This window comes from Lampris incognitus, chromosome 5 (assembly GCF_029633865.1).
Source record: "Lampris incognitus isolate fLamInc1 chromosome 5, fLamInc1.hap2, whole genome shotgun sequence".
NCBI lineage: Eukaryota > Metazoa > Chordata > Actinopteri > Lampriformes > Lampridae > Lampris > Lampris incognitus.
Window position 1 is genome coordinate 56,856,611 of NC_079215.1, and position 16,697 is coordinate 56,873,307.

At 45.7% G+C, this 16,697-nt stretch overlaps 1 protein-coding gene across 1 annotated transcript in view; it reads left to right on the forward strand.

Moving 5' to 3' along the window:
* The window catches only part of cfap58 (cilia and flagella associated protein 58), a 191,483-nt gene that overhangs the window by 111,350 nt on the left and 63,436 nt on the right, over positions 1-16,697 (forward strand). Inside the window, exon 16 of the mRNA XM_056280568.1 lies at positions 15,820-15,939. Within this exon, the coding sequence (XP_056136543.1) occupies positions 15,820-15,939 (120 nt within the window). The remainder of the gene's footprint in view (positions 1-15,819; positions 15,940-16,697) is intronic.

Below are 16,697 nucleotides of genomic sequence, written 5' to 3' on the forward strand. Positions count from 1 at the left end.
CGGGGACCAATAACAGCAAACTACTGTAAGTTACCGCTATAACATAATACAACAACGTGATATATTCAATTAAACAAAATATTTTTTGACAGCTCTACAGTTCAGCATAATTGTGGCCTGTACCCTTTGGGTTGTCTGCATGGGATATGGACAACAACAATCAATGACTAAAGATGTCTATGAAGTCATTGTGAAGAAACTAAAGGGAGAGTTCAATGTTCCTGTCAATGCACGTACAAGAGTGCAACAAAGTGCTCTGGTGAGGCTGTGGAGAAATAGGAATCTCTACTCTCTGAGCGAGGATGGAGAGACCTTGCTATGTGCCGGGAAGCCAGTAGCTATGAAGTCTGCAGTTGGTGGCATTGTAAAAAAAGGTCTGGATGACACAAAGGGATCAGGTGCGAGGAAGCTGAATAAGCGACTAAATGAGCAACACTCTGGCATTAGTGAAAGAAAGGTTCAAAAACTCAAACTCCACAAGGCTAGATTTGGAAATAAACCCATTCCGAGTTCCATCAGGGCCAAAGAAGCACAGGATCGGCATCAGATTGACCTCCTTGATATGGGAAAGTGGAAGATCAAGCATGGCCATTTCACATATTGATACATCCTCACTGTGATTTATGTCTTTAGTCGATACACATGGCTTAAACCATTAAAAAGTAAAGACAGCTCAGAGATTGCAAGACATCTTTATGATATCTACACTGAACATGGCCCACCTCAAGTTTTGCAGCATGATCAAGGCAGAGAGTTTAAAGGAGCTGTGCGAAGGCTGATGGAATCAATGCAAGTGAGAATAATTGAGAGTTCACCGTACCATCCCCAAAGCCAAGGAAAGGTAGAGAGGACCCACAGAGTGCTGAGAAAAAAGATCATGTATGACCTTGTGAATTGTCAGAGGAAAGGGGTTAACTGGGTTAAACATTTGCCTTCATATTCCCGAGTGCTAAATGAAGACCCAAAGGAAGTTTTAAGTTGGATGTCTCCATTTCAAGTATACTATGGGAGAAAAAGTAACACGGTGATGCATCCCCTGGCAGGTTCTCCATCCAGTGTCATTGGTGAACAATCCATGAATGATCCACAAAATAATTTACCCTCCCTGAAACAGCGGCTCAGATTTGAGGAAAAACGAAGAAGACAAAGACAAATGGCAAAGAAAGCCACTGAGGATTGCAGTAAACGGATGATCCGGCATGCATCTAAACAAAATCCTCCATCTGTTTATCATGTCAGTGAAGCTGTTTTGGTGAGAGTGAAAGATGGTGCCCATCGAGTTTCAAAACGGTATCGCGTGTTGCCTGGTAGGATCATGAAACGTAACATAAAGCTTTCAAAATACAAAGTTCAGTTCAAGATTCCTGGTGATGCTAAAGTGCAAGAAAAATGGTTCTTTGTTTCTGATGTGACCAGTACAACACGGCAACGACAAAAAAAGCGCTCTAAATCTTCGAAGTCAGTTCTAACTTTGCATCCACTTTTGATGACATACACACATGAAGACAGACTGAGGGACTATAACTCCTTAGACGTGAGTGTATGGTTTGACCCAGCACCCGATGGAAATTGCCAGTTTAGTGCCATAGCTGATCAGCTTGCTTCATTAGGAATATTCAGATCAGCAGCAACCCTAAGGGAGGAAATAGTTCAAGATCTCAGGTCTAATCCATTTACCGTAAATGGAACACCTTTGTCTCACTATGTTGATGGAAATGACTTGGACGTATACTTGGATAGCATGTCACAATTTGGGACCTACGGAGATCACATCACACTACAAAGGGCAGCTGAGATTTTCAATGTCCAATTTCTCATTATCTCCACACTGGGAACTGATGCCTCTTCTATTATATCTCAGTCTAACAGATACTCAGAAAGCTTGCCATTGCTGGTCCTTGGACATATTGCAGAGGAGCATGGAGCACATTATCTCAGTCTGGAGGGGTCAGTGTCTTCATTCATTGAGAATATTGTGGAAGCTGAGAGGGAAAGGACATGTCAAATATATGAGAATGGATCAAACCAAGAAGATGATGAACCAGATGTTCTCCATGATGATGCCCTGAATTAATGCCATGATGCTACGTTTGTTGAAAACCATCACCATTTCACGGATGAACCAGATGACTGTGCTCTGGATGAACACCATCATGATCCCCTGGATATACCCCATGATGATGGAAATTGTGACATGCCCAACCTGCCGACAGAATTGCTGGCATATGTTATTCAGTTGACACTACATGCTGACATATCAATGATCGGTGTATTCAACAGGGTTTCTAAACTTGTTCAAGACCTTGCATCACGATTTCTTCCTCAAATCTACATCAGGGAATCTTTAGCTGAAAGCCTTCAGTTGGAACATGACAGTGACAGTGTCATTAGTATTATGAAGCTATATAAATCAGCTGGACGTGGGAGTGGTCTCTCAGCGAGATTAAAGGAGCTATTTGGAAAAAATAGCAAGTGGATGAGGGCCTGGGTCTTGTTGAGGCACACAAGCTATGGACATTTCAAAATCAAGGACATTTTTTGGAAAACATAGTATGGGAAGGAAGGAAGGAAGGAAGGAAGGAGAGATATGATGCAAATAGTGAATGAATAAAGGAAAGAATGATAGGAGGAACTTCCAAATGTGACAGATCACATTTAACCTTGAACAGTATGTGTCTGTTGTACCTAGTTCAATAATTTTCTGACAGTTTATCTTTAATCTTACTAAGTGATGGTTGTTTTAAGAGAAGTTTATGTTGGAGGAAAAGGTATTTCTACTGTTGCTACTAGAGAAGATGTTTTTTTTCAAGTCGTAAGTAAATTTCTTGTATATTGGAAATATTGCAAATCTTTTTGTTAATCGGCAAGTGTGGCTAGCCTTCTTTTTTATTTTAATAACATGATTAGAAATATCTCATTTTGATTTGAAAGATTGTTTAGGCTGTTTTTAGTCAGTTTATACTATTGTTAACCACTATAGAAAAGGACATCTATGTTGCATTAACACAAGCAGTTTATACTATTGTTAACCACTATAGAAAAGGACATCTATGTTGCATTAACACAAATGGAGCTGGAATAAAGTTTTTGCTGTTTCATATTTGTTCCTGTCTTTTGTCAGCTTTCTATCACGTATATATGCATAACATAATGCAGATGTGTGTATGTCTCCTGACATTTCAGTGCACTGATAATGTTTGTGTCTGTAACACGCATTTAGTGCAGTTTTTGTCTCTGAACATTCAAACACATTCTCTATGATTATAATAAACAGTTATATTTGAATAAGTTTTGACTAATGAAACATCTTACTAGAAAAATTAATTTTTAGTTGAGTCATGCTAGAATGCTTAAAATCAGTGTTGTTCTGACGTTGTTTTTTTCAAATCAAGACATAAATTTTGGTGGTTTATTACATAATGCACCTAATTATTACATTTTCTTCATAAAAAAGTGTAACATCCGCATTTTGTAATAACCGGTGCAATATGTAACAACTTATTACAAAATGCGGCAAACTTTATTACATATTGCGTTCAAGAATTTTATTACAAAATGCGGCAAGTTATTACGAAATGCGGCGTTATTACATAATGCGGCGCTACAGGCACCAACAAAAGTTAACTTAACAGTTTTCGCTCCATGCACAGTACGGAGACAGGCTTGGTGAAAATCACTAATGATCTTTTGATGGCAGCTGACTCTGGGCTCTTAACCATACTTGTCTTCCTTTATCTCAGTGCAGCCTTTGATACCATCTCACACAACATCCTCCTAGAAAGATTAGCTTCCATCGGAATAACTGGCACCCCACTTCACTGGTTTAGATCATATCTGTCTGGCCGCGCTCAGTTTGTCCAACTTAAAAATTTGAGATCTCAGTCCTTTCCTGTTACTACCGGTGTTCCTCAGGGCTCTGTATTGGGACCCCTCCTCTTTATTATTTACCTACTACCTCTTGGCCACATTTTCAGGAAATTTGGCATTCAATTTCACTGCTACGCAGATGACACCCAGTTTTATCTATCCACCAAACCTACCTCCACTCTTCCGCCCACTTTCCTTTCTGACTACTACTACTACTACTACTACTTTTGGCTGCTCCCATTAGGGGTCACCACAGCGGCTCATCCATTTCCATTTCTTCCTGTCTTCTGCATCTTCCTCTGTCAACCCAGCCACTGAGGATGCACAAGCCAGTGCATTCTTAGTGCCAGTTCCAAGCCCGGATAAACGAAGAGGGGTGTATCAGGAAGGGCATCCGGCATAAAATCATTGCCAAATCAAATATGCGGATCATAAATAAGATTTCCTTTCTGACTGCTTACTAGAAATTAAATCCTGGTTTTCATACCACTTCCTCAAACTTAATAGTGATAAAACTGAGGTCCTCCTAGTTGGCACTAAATCTACTTTGACCAAAACTGATAGTTTTTCTCTTACTATTGACAATTCTATAGTTCCCCCATCGCCTCATGTTAAGAGTCTGCGTGTCATCCTGGACAGCACATTAACTTTTGAAGCCCACATCAACAATGTTACTGCATACTTCCACCAATGCAATATTCATCATCTTCGGCCGTCACTTAAACCTAAAAGCACAACCATACTCACTCCCACCCTGGTTACATCCCGTATTGACTACTGTAATTCTATCCTCTTTTCCCCTCAAGTGTCTTCATAAGCTTCAGTTGGTCCAGAATTCAGCTGCCCGTATCATTACCAGATCTCCTTCCATAGATCATATCACTCCTGTTCTTTAGCAACTCCATTGGCTCCCTGTTAAATACCATATTGACTTCAAGATCCTGCTTCTCACCTTTAAGGCCCTTAATAACCTAGCTCCTTCATATCTTTCCTAACTCCTTCATATCCACACACCCTCCCGCACTCTCAGATCCTCTTCTGCTCTCCAACTCACACCATCGGCCCGCTTGACTACTATGGGGACTAGAGCCTTCAGTCGTTCTGCCCCCCGCCAATGGAACTCTCTCCCACAAGAAATTTGCAACATTGACTCTCTGTCAACCTTCAAATCCCATCTTAAAATGTACCTTTTCAAACTGGCATATTCAGTCTGATCCACACTTCATTGACTTTTGTGCAGATGTTGATTTTATGCTTATCCATTGTATTAACTTTTCATTGTCTACCCTGCTTTGTTTTGATGTTATGCTGTGTGATACAGTGCTGCTTGTTTTTTATTGTGTTCTGTAAGGTGTCCTTGAGTGCTCTGAAAGGCACCCACAAATAACATGCATTATTATAAAATCAGAATTAAAATTTTTAAAATGGACTGGTTGTAAAATATAAATAGAAAAGAGGCAGCATACAGCATTAACATATGTGGGGTTTTATTTCTTCTATTTCTGAATGGTAGATCTTGGCCTATATTTGGACATGAGAAGGTATCTTCGCTTGGCAAAGGTTGGAGGCCACTGCTTTAGAGGGATGAAGTGATTCAGAGGAATTTATGTTGTTGAACTGTGATGATTCAAGTCAAGTTTGGAGGAGAAAACGTAAATGGCATTGAAAAGACTGGGGGCTACTGTCACTGCTGAAACATCTGAATTCTTCCCCCATCCCCCCCATCCCCTTGCAACGTCACATCAGGAGTAAAGTGAATTCTGCACAAAGATGCAAATCTACAGGTCTCAATGTGACCAATGTTTCTCACTTGTTGATAAACCACTATACCTACTATACACTATACCCACTATACACTACTGAACCACAGGCTTGGACTCAAAACACAGACTCAGTCTCAGTTCACAAAAATCAGTCCTTTTAATAAAAAAGAGGTCAGTACACAGGTGATCAGATAACAAGGCAACAGTGTCCAAATCGGCAGGCGAAAGGCGAGATTAAAAAAACGCAAAAACAGGTCAGGAAACTATAGGGCTCCAGAAACTCACACAAGGGGAAAAATCCTGGAACGCTGTCACAAGGAACAAGACAAACTGGCACAGAAGGAAGGGAACACTAATACTATATACTCTGGAGGAGGGGAGACAATGAGACACAGGTGCAACACATTAGGGCAGGGCAGGTAATCACACAGGGGGAGACACATGAGGGCCAGAAGTAAAGGACTTGAAACGAGACAAGAGGTGAGTATCAAAATAAAACAGGAAGTACAAGACAAAGAACACTGGGAGAAACAAAAGATAACTTAACGATCCAGACGGGGTGTGACAGTATCCCCCCGCCCCCTACGGCCGGCTCCAGACAGCCCAGGGTCGCCAGGGTGGGCCCATATGGAAGTCCCGGATGAGGGAGGGGTCCAGGATGTTGCTGGCCGAGACTCAGGAACATTCCTCCGGGCCGTATCCCTCCCAGTCGACCAGGTATTGGGAGCCCCAGCGCAGGACCGCCAGGAGCTTGCGGACAGTGTAAACCAGGCCACCATCGACGACCTGAGGGGGAGGAGGGGGACTGGAGGCAGGGACCAGAGGGCTTTCTATGACCGGTTTGATCTGACTCATGTGGAAGGATGGGTGGACTGTCATGGCTCTGGGGAGTTTGAGCTTGACAGCAACTGGGTTAATGACCTTGGAAATAGGGAATGGCCCCACAAACCTGGGAGCGAGTTTCCGGGACTCCACTCTGAGAGGCAGGTCTTTAGTGGATAGCCATACCCTCTGGCCACTGCTGTAAGTGGGGGCAGGGATCCGCCATCGGTCAGCCACCTTCTTGTAACGCTCGGAATTGCGGAGCAGGGTGCATCAGGCCCGGGTCCAGGTGTGGCGACAGCATTGCACCAGAGCCAGCACAGAGGACACACTGACCTCTCTCTCCAGGGCAGGGAAGAGAGGAGGTTGATATCCATAGGCACACTGAAAGGGGGAGAGACCAGATGAGGAACATGGGAGAGAGTTGTGTGCATACTCAACCCAGCTGAGCTGACTGCTCCATCTGTTAGGGCTCTGGGAGGCGAGGCGACACAGGCTGGTCTCCAGCTCCTGGTTCAGCCGCTCTGTCTGATCGTTGGTTTGAGGATGGTGGCCAGATGAGAGGCTGACGGATGCTCCCAGGAGTGAACAGAAAGCCTGCCAGAACTGTGTCACAAACTGCGGGCCACGGTCAGACACGATGTCCCTGGGGAAGCCATGGAGGCAAAAAACATGATGCAGCATCACCTCGGCTGTCTCCTTGGCTGAAGGCAACTTGGGCAAGGGAACAAAATGAACCATCTTTGAAAATCTATCCACCACCGTGAGGATGGTGGTGTTATCTTCGGAAGGGGGGAGACCAGTCACAAAATCCACGGGGATGTCTGACCAGGGTCGATGTGGCACAGGGAGTGGGCGAAGCTGACCAGAAGCTGGGCGTCGGGAGACCTTACTGTGAGCACACACCGGACAGGCTGCCACGTACTCTGTCACCTCCTTCTCCATGACCGGCCACCAGAATCACTGTCGTATGACAAACAAGGTCCTGCGTACTCCAGGGTGACAGGATAACCGGGAAGAGTGGGCCCAGTGGATGACCTGTGAATGCAAGACAGGAGGCACAAACAGCCGGTTCGGTGGGCAGCCGGCCGGAGGTTGACAGTTCACATTGGCCTCGTTGACCCTTCTCTCAATGTCCCAAGTGACAGAACCCACAACACACAAGGGAGGAAGAATGAGAGTAGGATTTTTACAAACGGGAGAGAGCATCAGGCTTTAAGTTCTTGCAGTCAGGGCGATAAGACAGGGTGAAATGGAGCCAGTTGAAAAAGAGAGCCCACCTTGCCCGCCGAGAGTTGAGCCTCTTGGCCGTCCTCAAGTACTCAAGGTTTGTATGATCCGTCCAGACGAGAAAAGGCTGTTCGGCCCCCTCCAACAAGTGCCTCCACTCCTCCAATGCCACCTTGATGACAAGCAGCTCACGGTTGCCAACATCATAGTTTCTTTCAGAGGCCGACAGCTTGCGGGAAAGAAAGGCACAGGGGTGTAGCTTATTGTCCTTAGCTGACCTCTGAGATAGAACGGTTCCCACCCCCACATCGGAGGCATCCACCTCCACCACAAACTGCAGGTTGGGGTCAGGCAACGTGAGGACAGGAGCTGAGGTGAAGCTGGTCTTCAGTCTCTGGAAAGTGAGCTCAGCCCGGCGGTTCCATTGGAAGCTAAGCTTAGAAGAGATCAGTGCATGAAGGGGGGCAGCAACAGAACTAAAATTTCTGATGAACTTTCTGTAAAAGGTAGCAAACCCCAGGAATCGTTGAACCTCCTTACGGCTAGTGGGAGTGGGAAAATCCACAACAGCGCTAACCTTTTTTAGGTCCATTCTGACCCCCCCCCCCAGACACGATGGACCCCAGGAAGGACATGGAGGGCACGTGAAACTCACACTTCTCAGCTTTGACAAAGAGTTGGTGGCGGAGGAGGTGCTGGAGGACCTGCCAGATGTGCTGAATGTGAGTTTGCTCACCAGGGGAGAAGATTAAGATGTTGTCCAGGTAAACAAAAACAAACTCATTGAGCATATCCCGGAGGACGTCGTTCACCAGGGCCTGAAAGACAGCTGAGGCATTGGTAAGTCCAAACGGCATGACCAGGTACTCGTAATGACCACTGGGAGTGTTAAATACTGTCTTCCATTCATCCCCCTCCCTTATTCTAACTAGGTGATAAGCATTCCTTAAGTCCAGGTTAGTGAAAACCTTAGCACCATTTAGTAGTTCAAAAGCAGTGGAAATTAAAGGGAGGGGGTACTTGTTGCGAATGGTGATCTCATTGAGTCCTCTGTAGTCAATGCAAGGCCGCAGGGTTTTATCCTTCTTGTCAACGAAAAAGAATCCAGCGCCAGCGGGAGAGGAGGAGGCCGGATAATCCCTGCAGGCAGGGATTCCTCAAAGTACTTTCTCATGGCCTGGGTTTCAGGAGCTGACAGGGAATACAGGCGACCCTTGGGTGGTGAAGTTCCGGGGAGCAGGTCAATGGCGCAGTCATAGGCCCGATGCGGAGGCAAGGATATGGCACAGGCCTTGCTAAAAACCTCCTTAAGGTCATGGTAGCAGACGGGAAACTCTGGATCCAGGCTGGGGGAGTTCTGGGAGGTGATAGGAGGTTGAAGCTCTGACAGGAAAGGTTGAGAGGGTGAGAAACAGTTCTTTGCACAAGTCTTTTCCCCATGAAATTACCTGCCCCGTTTTCCAGTCTATATGGGGGCTGTGGAGTGTGAACCAGAGGTATCCCAGGATAAGTGGGTGCTGAGGAGCTCAAAAGACATGAAAGCTGATTCTTTCGGTGTGAGAGTCGGGAAAAGACAGGTGCAGTGACTGAGTGCGATGGGTGACCTTACATAATAGCGTGCCGTCCAGGGGCTGGTTGAGGCGGAATGTTTTGAGGCCTAGCTTCCTGGCTAGATCAAAGTCCATTAGGTTAGCATCTGAGCCGGAATCAACTAGGACTGGATGCTTAAGGGAAAATGCAGGGGAGATGAGAGACACTAGAGGTTTCAAACGAGCGGGATTAGAAACAGTCAAAGTATGGCTCACCAGTGTCCTCACCGTCACTGGCGAGCCCGGTCTTTTAACGGGCAGAAGGCGTTGAAGTGGCCCAGTTGGCCACAGTAGATGCAGCGACCCTCTGAAACTCGTTGCTGGCATTCCTCTGGGGTCAGGTGGGTTCGGCCAAGCTGCATAGGTTCCTCCGTGTCTGGGGGAGACGCTGTGATAGAGTCAGCAGAAAGAGTGCGTTGCCAGGAAGAAAAGGAAGAGCTGCTGACCTGTTGCCTCCACTGAAGCGGCGGGGAACTGCAGGGTCTGGTTCTGCCTCTCTCTCATACAGATGCTTGTCAATCTTTATAGCCAGGGCTATAAGGGAATCCAACTCTGCAGGTAGGTCCAGGGGGGCTAATTGGTCTTTGAGAGTGTCAGAAAGTCTTTCAAGAAGAGCGTCAAACAAGGCTGGCTGGTTCCAATCACTCTCTGCTGCTAGAGTGCGGAACTCTCTTCTTACCCTGTTGCAGTCTCACCAGGGCTTGGGCTGCCTCCCGTCCAGGGGCTGTCTGCTGGAAGATCTGGGTGAAAGTCTTGGAGAACAGCGACAGTGAATTGCAGACAGGTGATTTCCGACTCCACTCTGCCGTCGCCCAGGCCTCAGCTCTTCCAGTCGGGTGAGAAATAATATATGCAATCTTTGAGCGGTCAGAGGGGAAGGCAGCAGCCTGAAGCTCAAAATGCAAATCACACTGGGTTAGAAAAGCTCTGCAGTCACCTGTGTCTCCGGAGAAACGCTCTGGTCTTGAAAGGTGGAGAGGCAGGGACGGAGTGGCAGGCGCTGGAGAAGCAGCATCGGACCCAGAACCAGGAGGTGCCGCTGGTGTCGATTCGCCAGAGCCCGGTGGGTTCTGCATCTTCCGCATTTGGTCAAAGAGATGTTTGAGCTGGGTTCCGAAATCTGCCAAGAGGGACTCCTGATGGTCTGTCAGCTCCTTCACTTCATGGCGAAGAAGACTGATCTGTTCATCTTGATGCTGGATCTTGTGAACCTGTGCCCAGAGCACAGAGCGTACTGTATCTGAGTCCGCTGAGTCCATGTTATGGCCAGTTCGTACTGTCAGTACTGAACCACAGGCTTGGACTGAAAACGCAGACTCAGTCTCAGTTCACAAAAATCAGTCCTTTTAATAAAAATGAGGTCGGTACACAGGTGATCAGATAACAAGGCAACAGTGTCCAAATCGGCAGGCGAAAGACAAGGTCAAAAAAGGCAAAAACGGGTCAGGAAACTATAGGGCTCCAGAAACTCACACAAGGGGAAAAATGCTGGAATGCTGTCACAAGGAACGCGACGAACTGGCACAGAAGGAAGGGAACACTAAGACTATATACTCTGGAGGAGGGGAGACAATGAGACACAGGTGCAACACATTAGGGCAGGGCAGGTAATCACACAGGAGGGAGACACAGGAAGTAAAGGACCTGAAACGAGACAAGAGGTGAGTATCAAAATAAAACAAGAAGTACAAGACAAAGAACACTGGGAGAAACAAAAGATAACTTAACTATCCAGACGGGGTTTGACAAATGGTGTGATTCTATTTTCTGTTGTTGTTTTTTTTTTGGGGGGGGGGCTATTGGTTTTTCAGGAGAGGTGTGTGCGTGTGTGCGTGTGTGTGTGTGTGTGTCTGTATGTGTGTGTGTGTGTGTGTGTGGTACAAGACAGCTAGTAAACAGGATCCTTGCTGGCTTTTATTTTACAATAAAGATTTGTACCCAACAGAGGAACACCACATGGAGACACATATTAAGCCACATATTATTATAGCATTTTTTGAAACTACAACTAGACTGAGGAAATACACACCTATCTGAAGTGCCGTTCACCAGTGGAATGTGTAAAGATTTAAAAAGTGTCACAACTCCAGCCAGCTGCAATTCAAGCTCCAGCTCCAGCATATTCCAGCCCAGATTTTCTTTCATCCTTGCCAGCTTTTCACATGGCCCTGCCATCACTACTGGTCCCTTACTGCCCTAATCACCTCCCTGCAGTATTGACATCGGCCCTTTACTCCCACTTCATGTGCCAGATTGTCCTAGCCTTGCTCCAGTCCATTCCCACCATTCTCTGCCAGCCTGTTTATTTGTTCTGCCCGTTTTTTGTTTGTTTTTTTGTTGTTGCTGTTTTTTTTTTTACCTCATCTTGTTTTTGGACTATTGCCTGTTGGTTCTTTGCCTTCATATGTGTTAGGTGGCTGGTTTTGAGCACTGCCTGCCTGTACCAAGATTCAGCCTGAGCGTCTTTTAAAACTGCTGTGTGAACTTTATTCCGGTCTCTGCCTCATGTCTGAATCTGAGTCCCCTGCTGTCTACCTGCTGTCTACCTGCTGTCTACCTGCTGTCTTCCTGCTGTCTGCCTGATGTCTGCCTGATGTCTACCTGCTGTTTACCGGACAAACGGTAGCAGTGCTCAGATGACTCAGAATCATCATCATCATTAGTTCTGTAACCTGTGGCGGTTGTACGAGCACAGCTGATGCCTCAGTAGGTTGAGTCATCATTGTGTTTCAGTAGGGGAGTACCTGGTGGTCCCTATCTCCTCTCCAGGTATGGATGGCCGTTGGTTCACAAAGGAACTCATCCGCCCTTTGACAGGTTTTGTTTTTAGTCCTGCTGAGTGTCCACACACCCTCCTCACAACAACCCAAGGGTTGAAGCGGGGATGCCGGTTTAGTCGCCAACGACCCGATGGTTCTAGTTTAACATTTTACCCAGAACACACGTCGTACCCAGGACACAGAATGACCCATGACTCAGAATGTCTTTACTAATTCTAACATTTCTGTACAGAGGCTCTCTCCATTGTGACAGGTAATAATAGTCGGACAAACATTCTGATGGACAGGCCAAAGTTTCAGCAACCCACAAGCCTTCATCTGGGTACTGATACCCTGCTGAAAATGGCCCTCTCTGTCAAAGTGTTGACACAAGCTCTGTGTTTGTTCTGAGTCTTGTTCTGAGCTCTCTGCAGCAACACTGATGACCTGCACTGTGTAATTGCACATACACTCTTAGGGCAACTATGCACAACTGCCTCTATGTTTCACAGTATCAGAAGGATGAGCAGGTTAGATTTATTCCCTGGAGTCCACTTCTATTATCTCTGAACCCTCACCTGAATTTGACACTACACCTGCTGTATAACAGCATGACATCACCTGCACAAGCTGTGGAAACACCGTGTCTCCATTTATGTCTGAACTGGTAGAAAACAGAATGAAGCACTGCAACATGAAGTAGTCAATAAAGACATTGCCAACTGTTGGCCTACTACTACTACTGCTGCTGCTACTACTGCTACTACTACTACTTTTGGCTGCTCCCGTTAGGGGTCGCCACAGCGGATCATCCATTTTCATCGCTTCCTTTCCTCTGCTTCTTCCTCTGTTACGCCTCTGTTAAGTGTAATGATGATGATGATGATTATTATTGTTATTACCTGCATGTCCTCTCTCACCACATCCATAAGCGTCCTCTTTGGCCTTCCTCTTTTCCTCTTCCCTGGCAGCTCCATCTTCAGCATCCTCCTCCCAATATACCCAGCACACATGTCCAAGCCATCTCAATCTTGCTTCTCTTGCTTTGTCCCCAAATTGTAGGACCAGCACTAAGAATGCGCTGGCGTTTGCATCCTCAGTGGCTGGGTTACATAAACACACAAACACTTAACACAATATCAGCCATTTTCACCACTGCTATCAGAGATATTTCTGTGAAGACAATGGACATGAATGGGCTGGTTTCTGTTTACCCACCAGTCATGAATAGATGGGTTGACAGGTTTGGGTCACTATCTATCTAGTTATAGGTCACTATCTCATTATACTAGGTCACTATCTATCTAGTTATAGGTCACTATCCAGTTATACTAGGTCACTATCTATCTAGTTATAGGTCACTATCCAGTTATACTAGGTCACTATCAAGTTATAGGTCACTATCTATCTATACTTGGCACAAAAAGTAAGGAAATTTGTGTTTGGTAGATTATTTCTTTGTTGTAACAATGCTTCTTGACAATAAATCTTATACCGTTGGAAAGCCTGTTTATTTCCCTTTTAAAGGGCGCCACATTTGTAAGGAACATGCATTTGTGGGATGAGCAGCAGAGCTGAGTATGTGGGTTGCGCCCATGAAAAATTTGCCAAATCCTCTCTGCCAATGCCAAACAGCTTATTTTGCTGTTGCTATTGACTTGATTTGAGCTTCTGGTACACCAGGTGCTGACAATCAGGTGCCTGATATAAGATTTATTGCCAAGAAGCATTGGTACAACAAAGAAATAATCTACCAAACACACATTTCCTTACTTTTTGTGCTAAGTTTAGTTATAGGTCACTATCTATCTATCTAGTTAAAGGTCACTATCTAGCTAGTTATATGTCACTATCTAGTATGTAGTGGGCAGCACAGTGGCACAGTGGTTAGCACAGTTGCCTTACAGCAAGAAGGTCTTGGGTTCGAGCCCCGGGGTGGTCCAACCTTGGGGGTGGTCCCCAGTTGTCCTCTGTGTGGAGTTTGCATGTTCTTCCCGTGCCTGTGTGGGTTTCCTCCGGGTGCTCCGGTTTCCTCCCACAGTCCAAAGACATGTAGGTCAGGTAAATCGGCCATACTAAATTGTATCTAGGTGTGTGTGTGTGTGTGTGTGTGTGTGTGTGTGTGTGTGCACGTGTGTGCACGTGTGTGTGTGTGCACGTGTGTGTGTGTGTGTGTGTCAGCCCTGTGTGATGACCTGGCGGTCTGTTCAGGGTGTCTCCCCGCCTGCCACCCAATGACTGCTGGGATAGGCTCCAACATCCCTGCGACCCTGAGAGCAGGTTAAACGGTTTGGATAATGGATGGATGGATATCTATGTAGTTATAGGTCACTATCAATCTATCTAGTTATCGGTCACTATCGATCTAATTATAGGTCACTATCAATCTACCTAGTTATAGGTCACTTTCTATCGATGTAGTCATAGGTCACTATCCATCTAATTATAGGTCACTCTCAATCTACCTAGTTATAGGTCAGTATCTATCTATCTAATTATAGGTCACTATCTATGTAGTTATAGGTCTCTATCTAGTTATACGTCACTATCTATCTATGTAGTTATAGATCACTATTTATCTATCTAGTTATATGTCACTATCTATGTAGTTATAGGTCACTATTTATCTATCTAGTTATATATCACTGTCTATCTAGTTATAGGTCACTATCTATCTAGTTATAGGTCACTATCTCATTATACGTCTCTATCTATCTATCTATCTTGTTGTATGTCACTATCTGTGTAGTTTTAGGTCACTATCTATCTCATTATACGTCACTATCTATCTAGTTCGTTATATGTCACTATCTATCTCATTATATGTCACTATTTATCTATCTAGTTATATGTCATTATCTAACTATGTAGTTATAGGTCACTATCTATCTAGTTATAGTGTTGCATAGTGTGTGTGTGGACGTACAATATTCTTCACAACATGCACAAATGTGCAAATATGCACACACTATGATCCAAGATCATCCATATCTCATACATACTGTATGCTATTCAGACATGGATCCAGGCACACACACACACATGGATTTGAGAGCATTCCCATGCCAGATAAAGGAACTTTCTCTCACCTTCACTCCCTCCCTTCCTCCCTCTCTCTCTCTCTCTCTCCTTTTCCTCTGTACATAATTTCTTTTTATCATTAATTATCCTTTAAAATTGATGCATTAACGACTCGACGGACCTCATTAAGACTTGACGGGGTCAAACCCAATCTGCGGTTCTACCACGGTCTGCCTGATTACGCTTTAACTACAGTGATTTACAGTGACTTTGATTCTGTATGCTCTCCCTGCCACACAGGGAGTCATGTCTTATTTGTTGATAATACCCTCAGTGCCAGGCTTCGGGGGGGGGGCGGGGAGCAGATTAGTGTGCATTACTGGGTACGCTTGGAGGACACACACAGGACACTTGAGGGGACACCGGTATATTACCAGAAGCAATCTTGCCTGGCTGAACGAAACACTAAGGACCCGGCAAAAGTGCCGATGGAGGGGCCGTGTTCCTGGTGATAATGCCTCTCTCACACAAAATGTGCATATGCATTGAGAAGCTGTAATGCTGGCATCTCCGATCCGTTTTATAAAGAGTATCTTTACTACAGTCCAAACATGTGAGTCTTGCACTGGTAATGAGGCACCCAGTGGGATATTTGTGCAAGATTAGAAAAGAGCTCCTCCTGCCGAACTCAATACAGTTGCCTCACTAATTTTGACTATTTCTCTGTTTTTCTCTCTCCCTCTTTCTCTCCCTCCTGCCCACCACAAGGAGAAGGAGAAACAGTATGGGGAGCTAAAGCAAATTATGGCCAGGTGGCCTGGTCCAGAGGCAGCAGAGAAGCTCCAGGAGTGTCAGAGGACCATCAGGGACAAGACAGACAAACTCAAGGTCTTCAGCGCCATCCCTGTTTCTCATTGTCTTGCTTCTACCTCTTCTGCTCTTTCTGCCTCCCGCTGTCCCTCTATCTTTCTTTTGTTTTTTCCCTCTTCTCTTGCTCCATCTTTTCCGCACGCTAATTTGCTTATTTTTCTACCCTTTTAAACGTTATCTTTGCTTGCCAGTCTTCCATGCTCTCTGTGTGTCTCTGCATGTCTCTCCCAAGATATTCTCATCAGCATGGTAACTCCTTCTTTACTCTTGTTCCTTCCATTTCCTCCCTCTAGCTCCCTCAGTTTCCTTCAGCCATCCCTTTCTGCCCCTTCCACGTCTCTTCTCCTCCCCTGTCTGCCTTCTGCCTTGTCCTCATTTCATTTCATTTTTTTTCCCCCCTTTTTCTCCCCAATTGTACTTGGCCAATTACCCCACTTTTCCGAGCCCCCCGGTCACTGCTCCACCCCCTCTGCCGATCCTGGTAGGGCTGCAGACTACCACATGCCTCCTCCGATACATGTGGAGTCACCAGCCACTTCTTTTCCCCTGACAGTGAGGAGTTTCACCAGGGGGACATAGCGCATGGGAGGATCATGCTATTACCCCCAGTCCCCGCCCAAACAGGCGCCCTGACTGACCAGAAGGGGTGTCAGTGCAGCGACCAGGACACACACCCACATCCGGCTTCCCACCCACAGACACGGCCAATTGTGTCTGTAGGGATGTCCGACAAGGCCGGAGGTAACACGGGGACTCGATCCGGCGATCCCCATGTT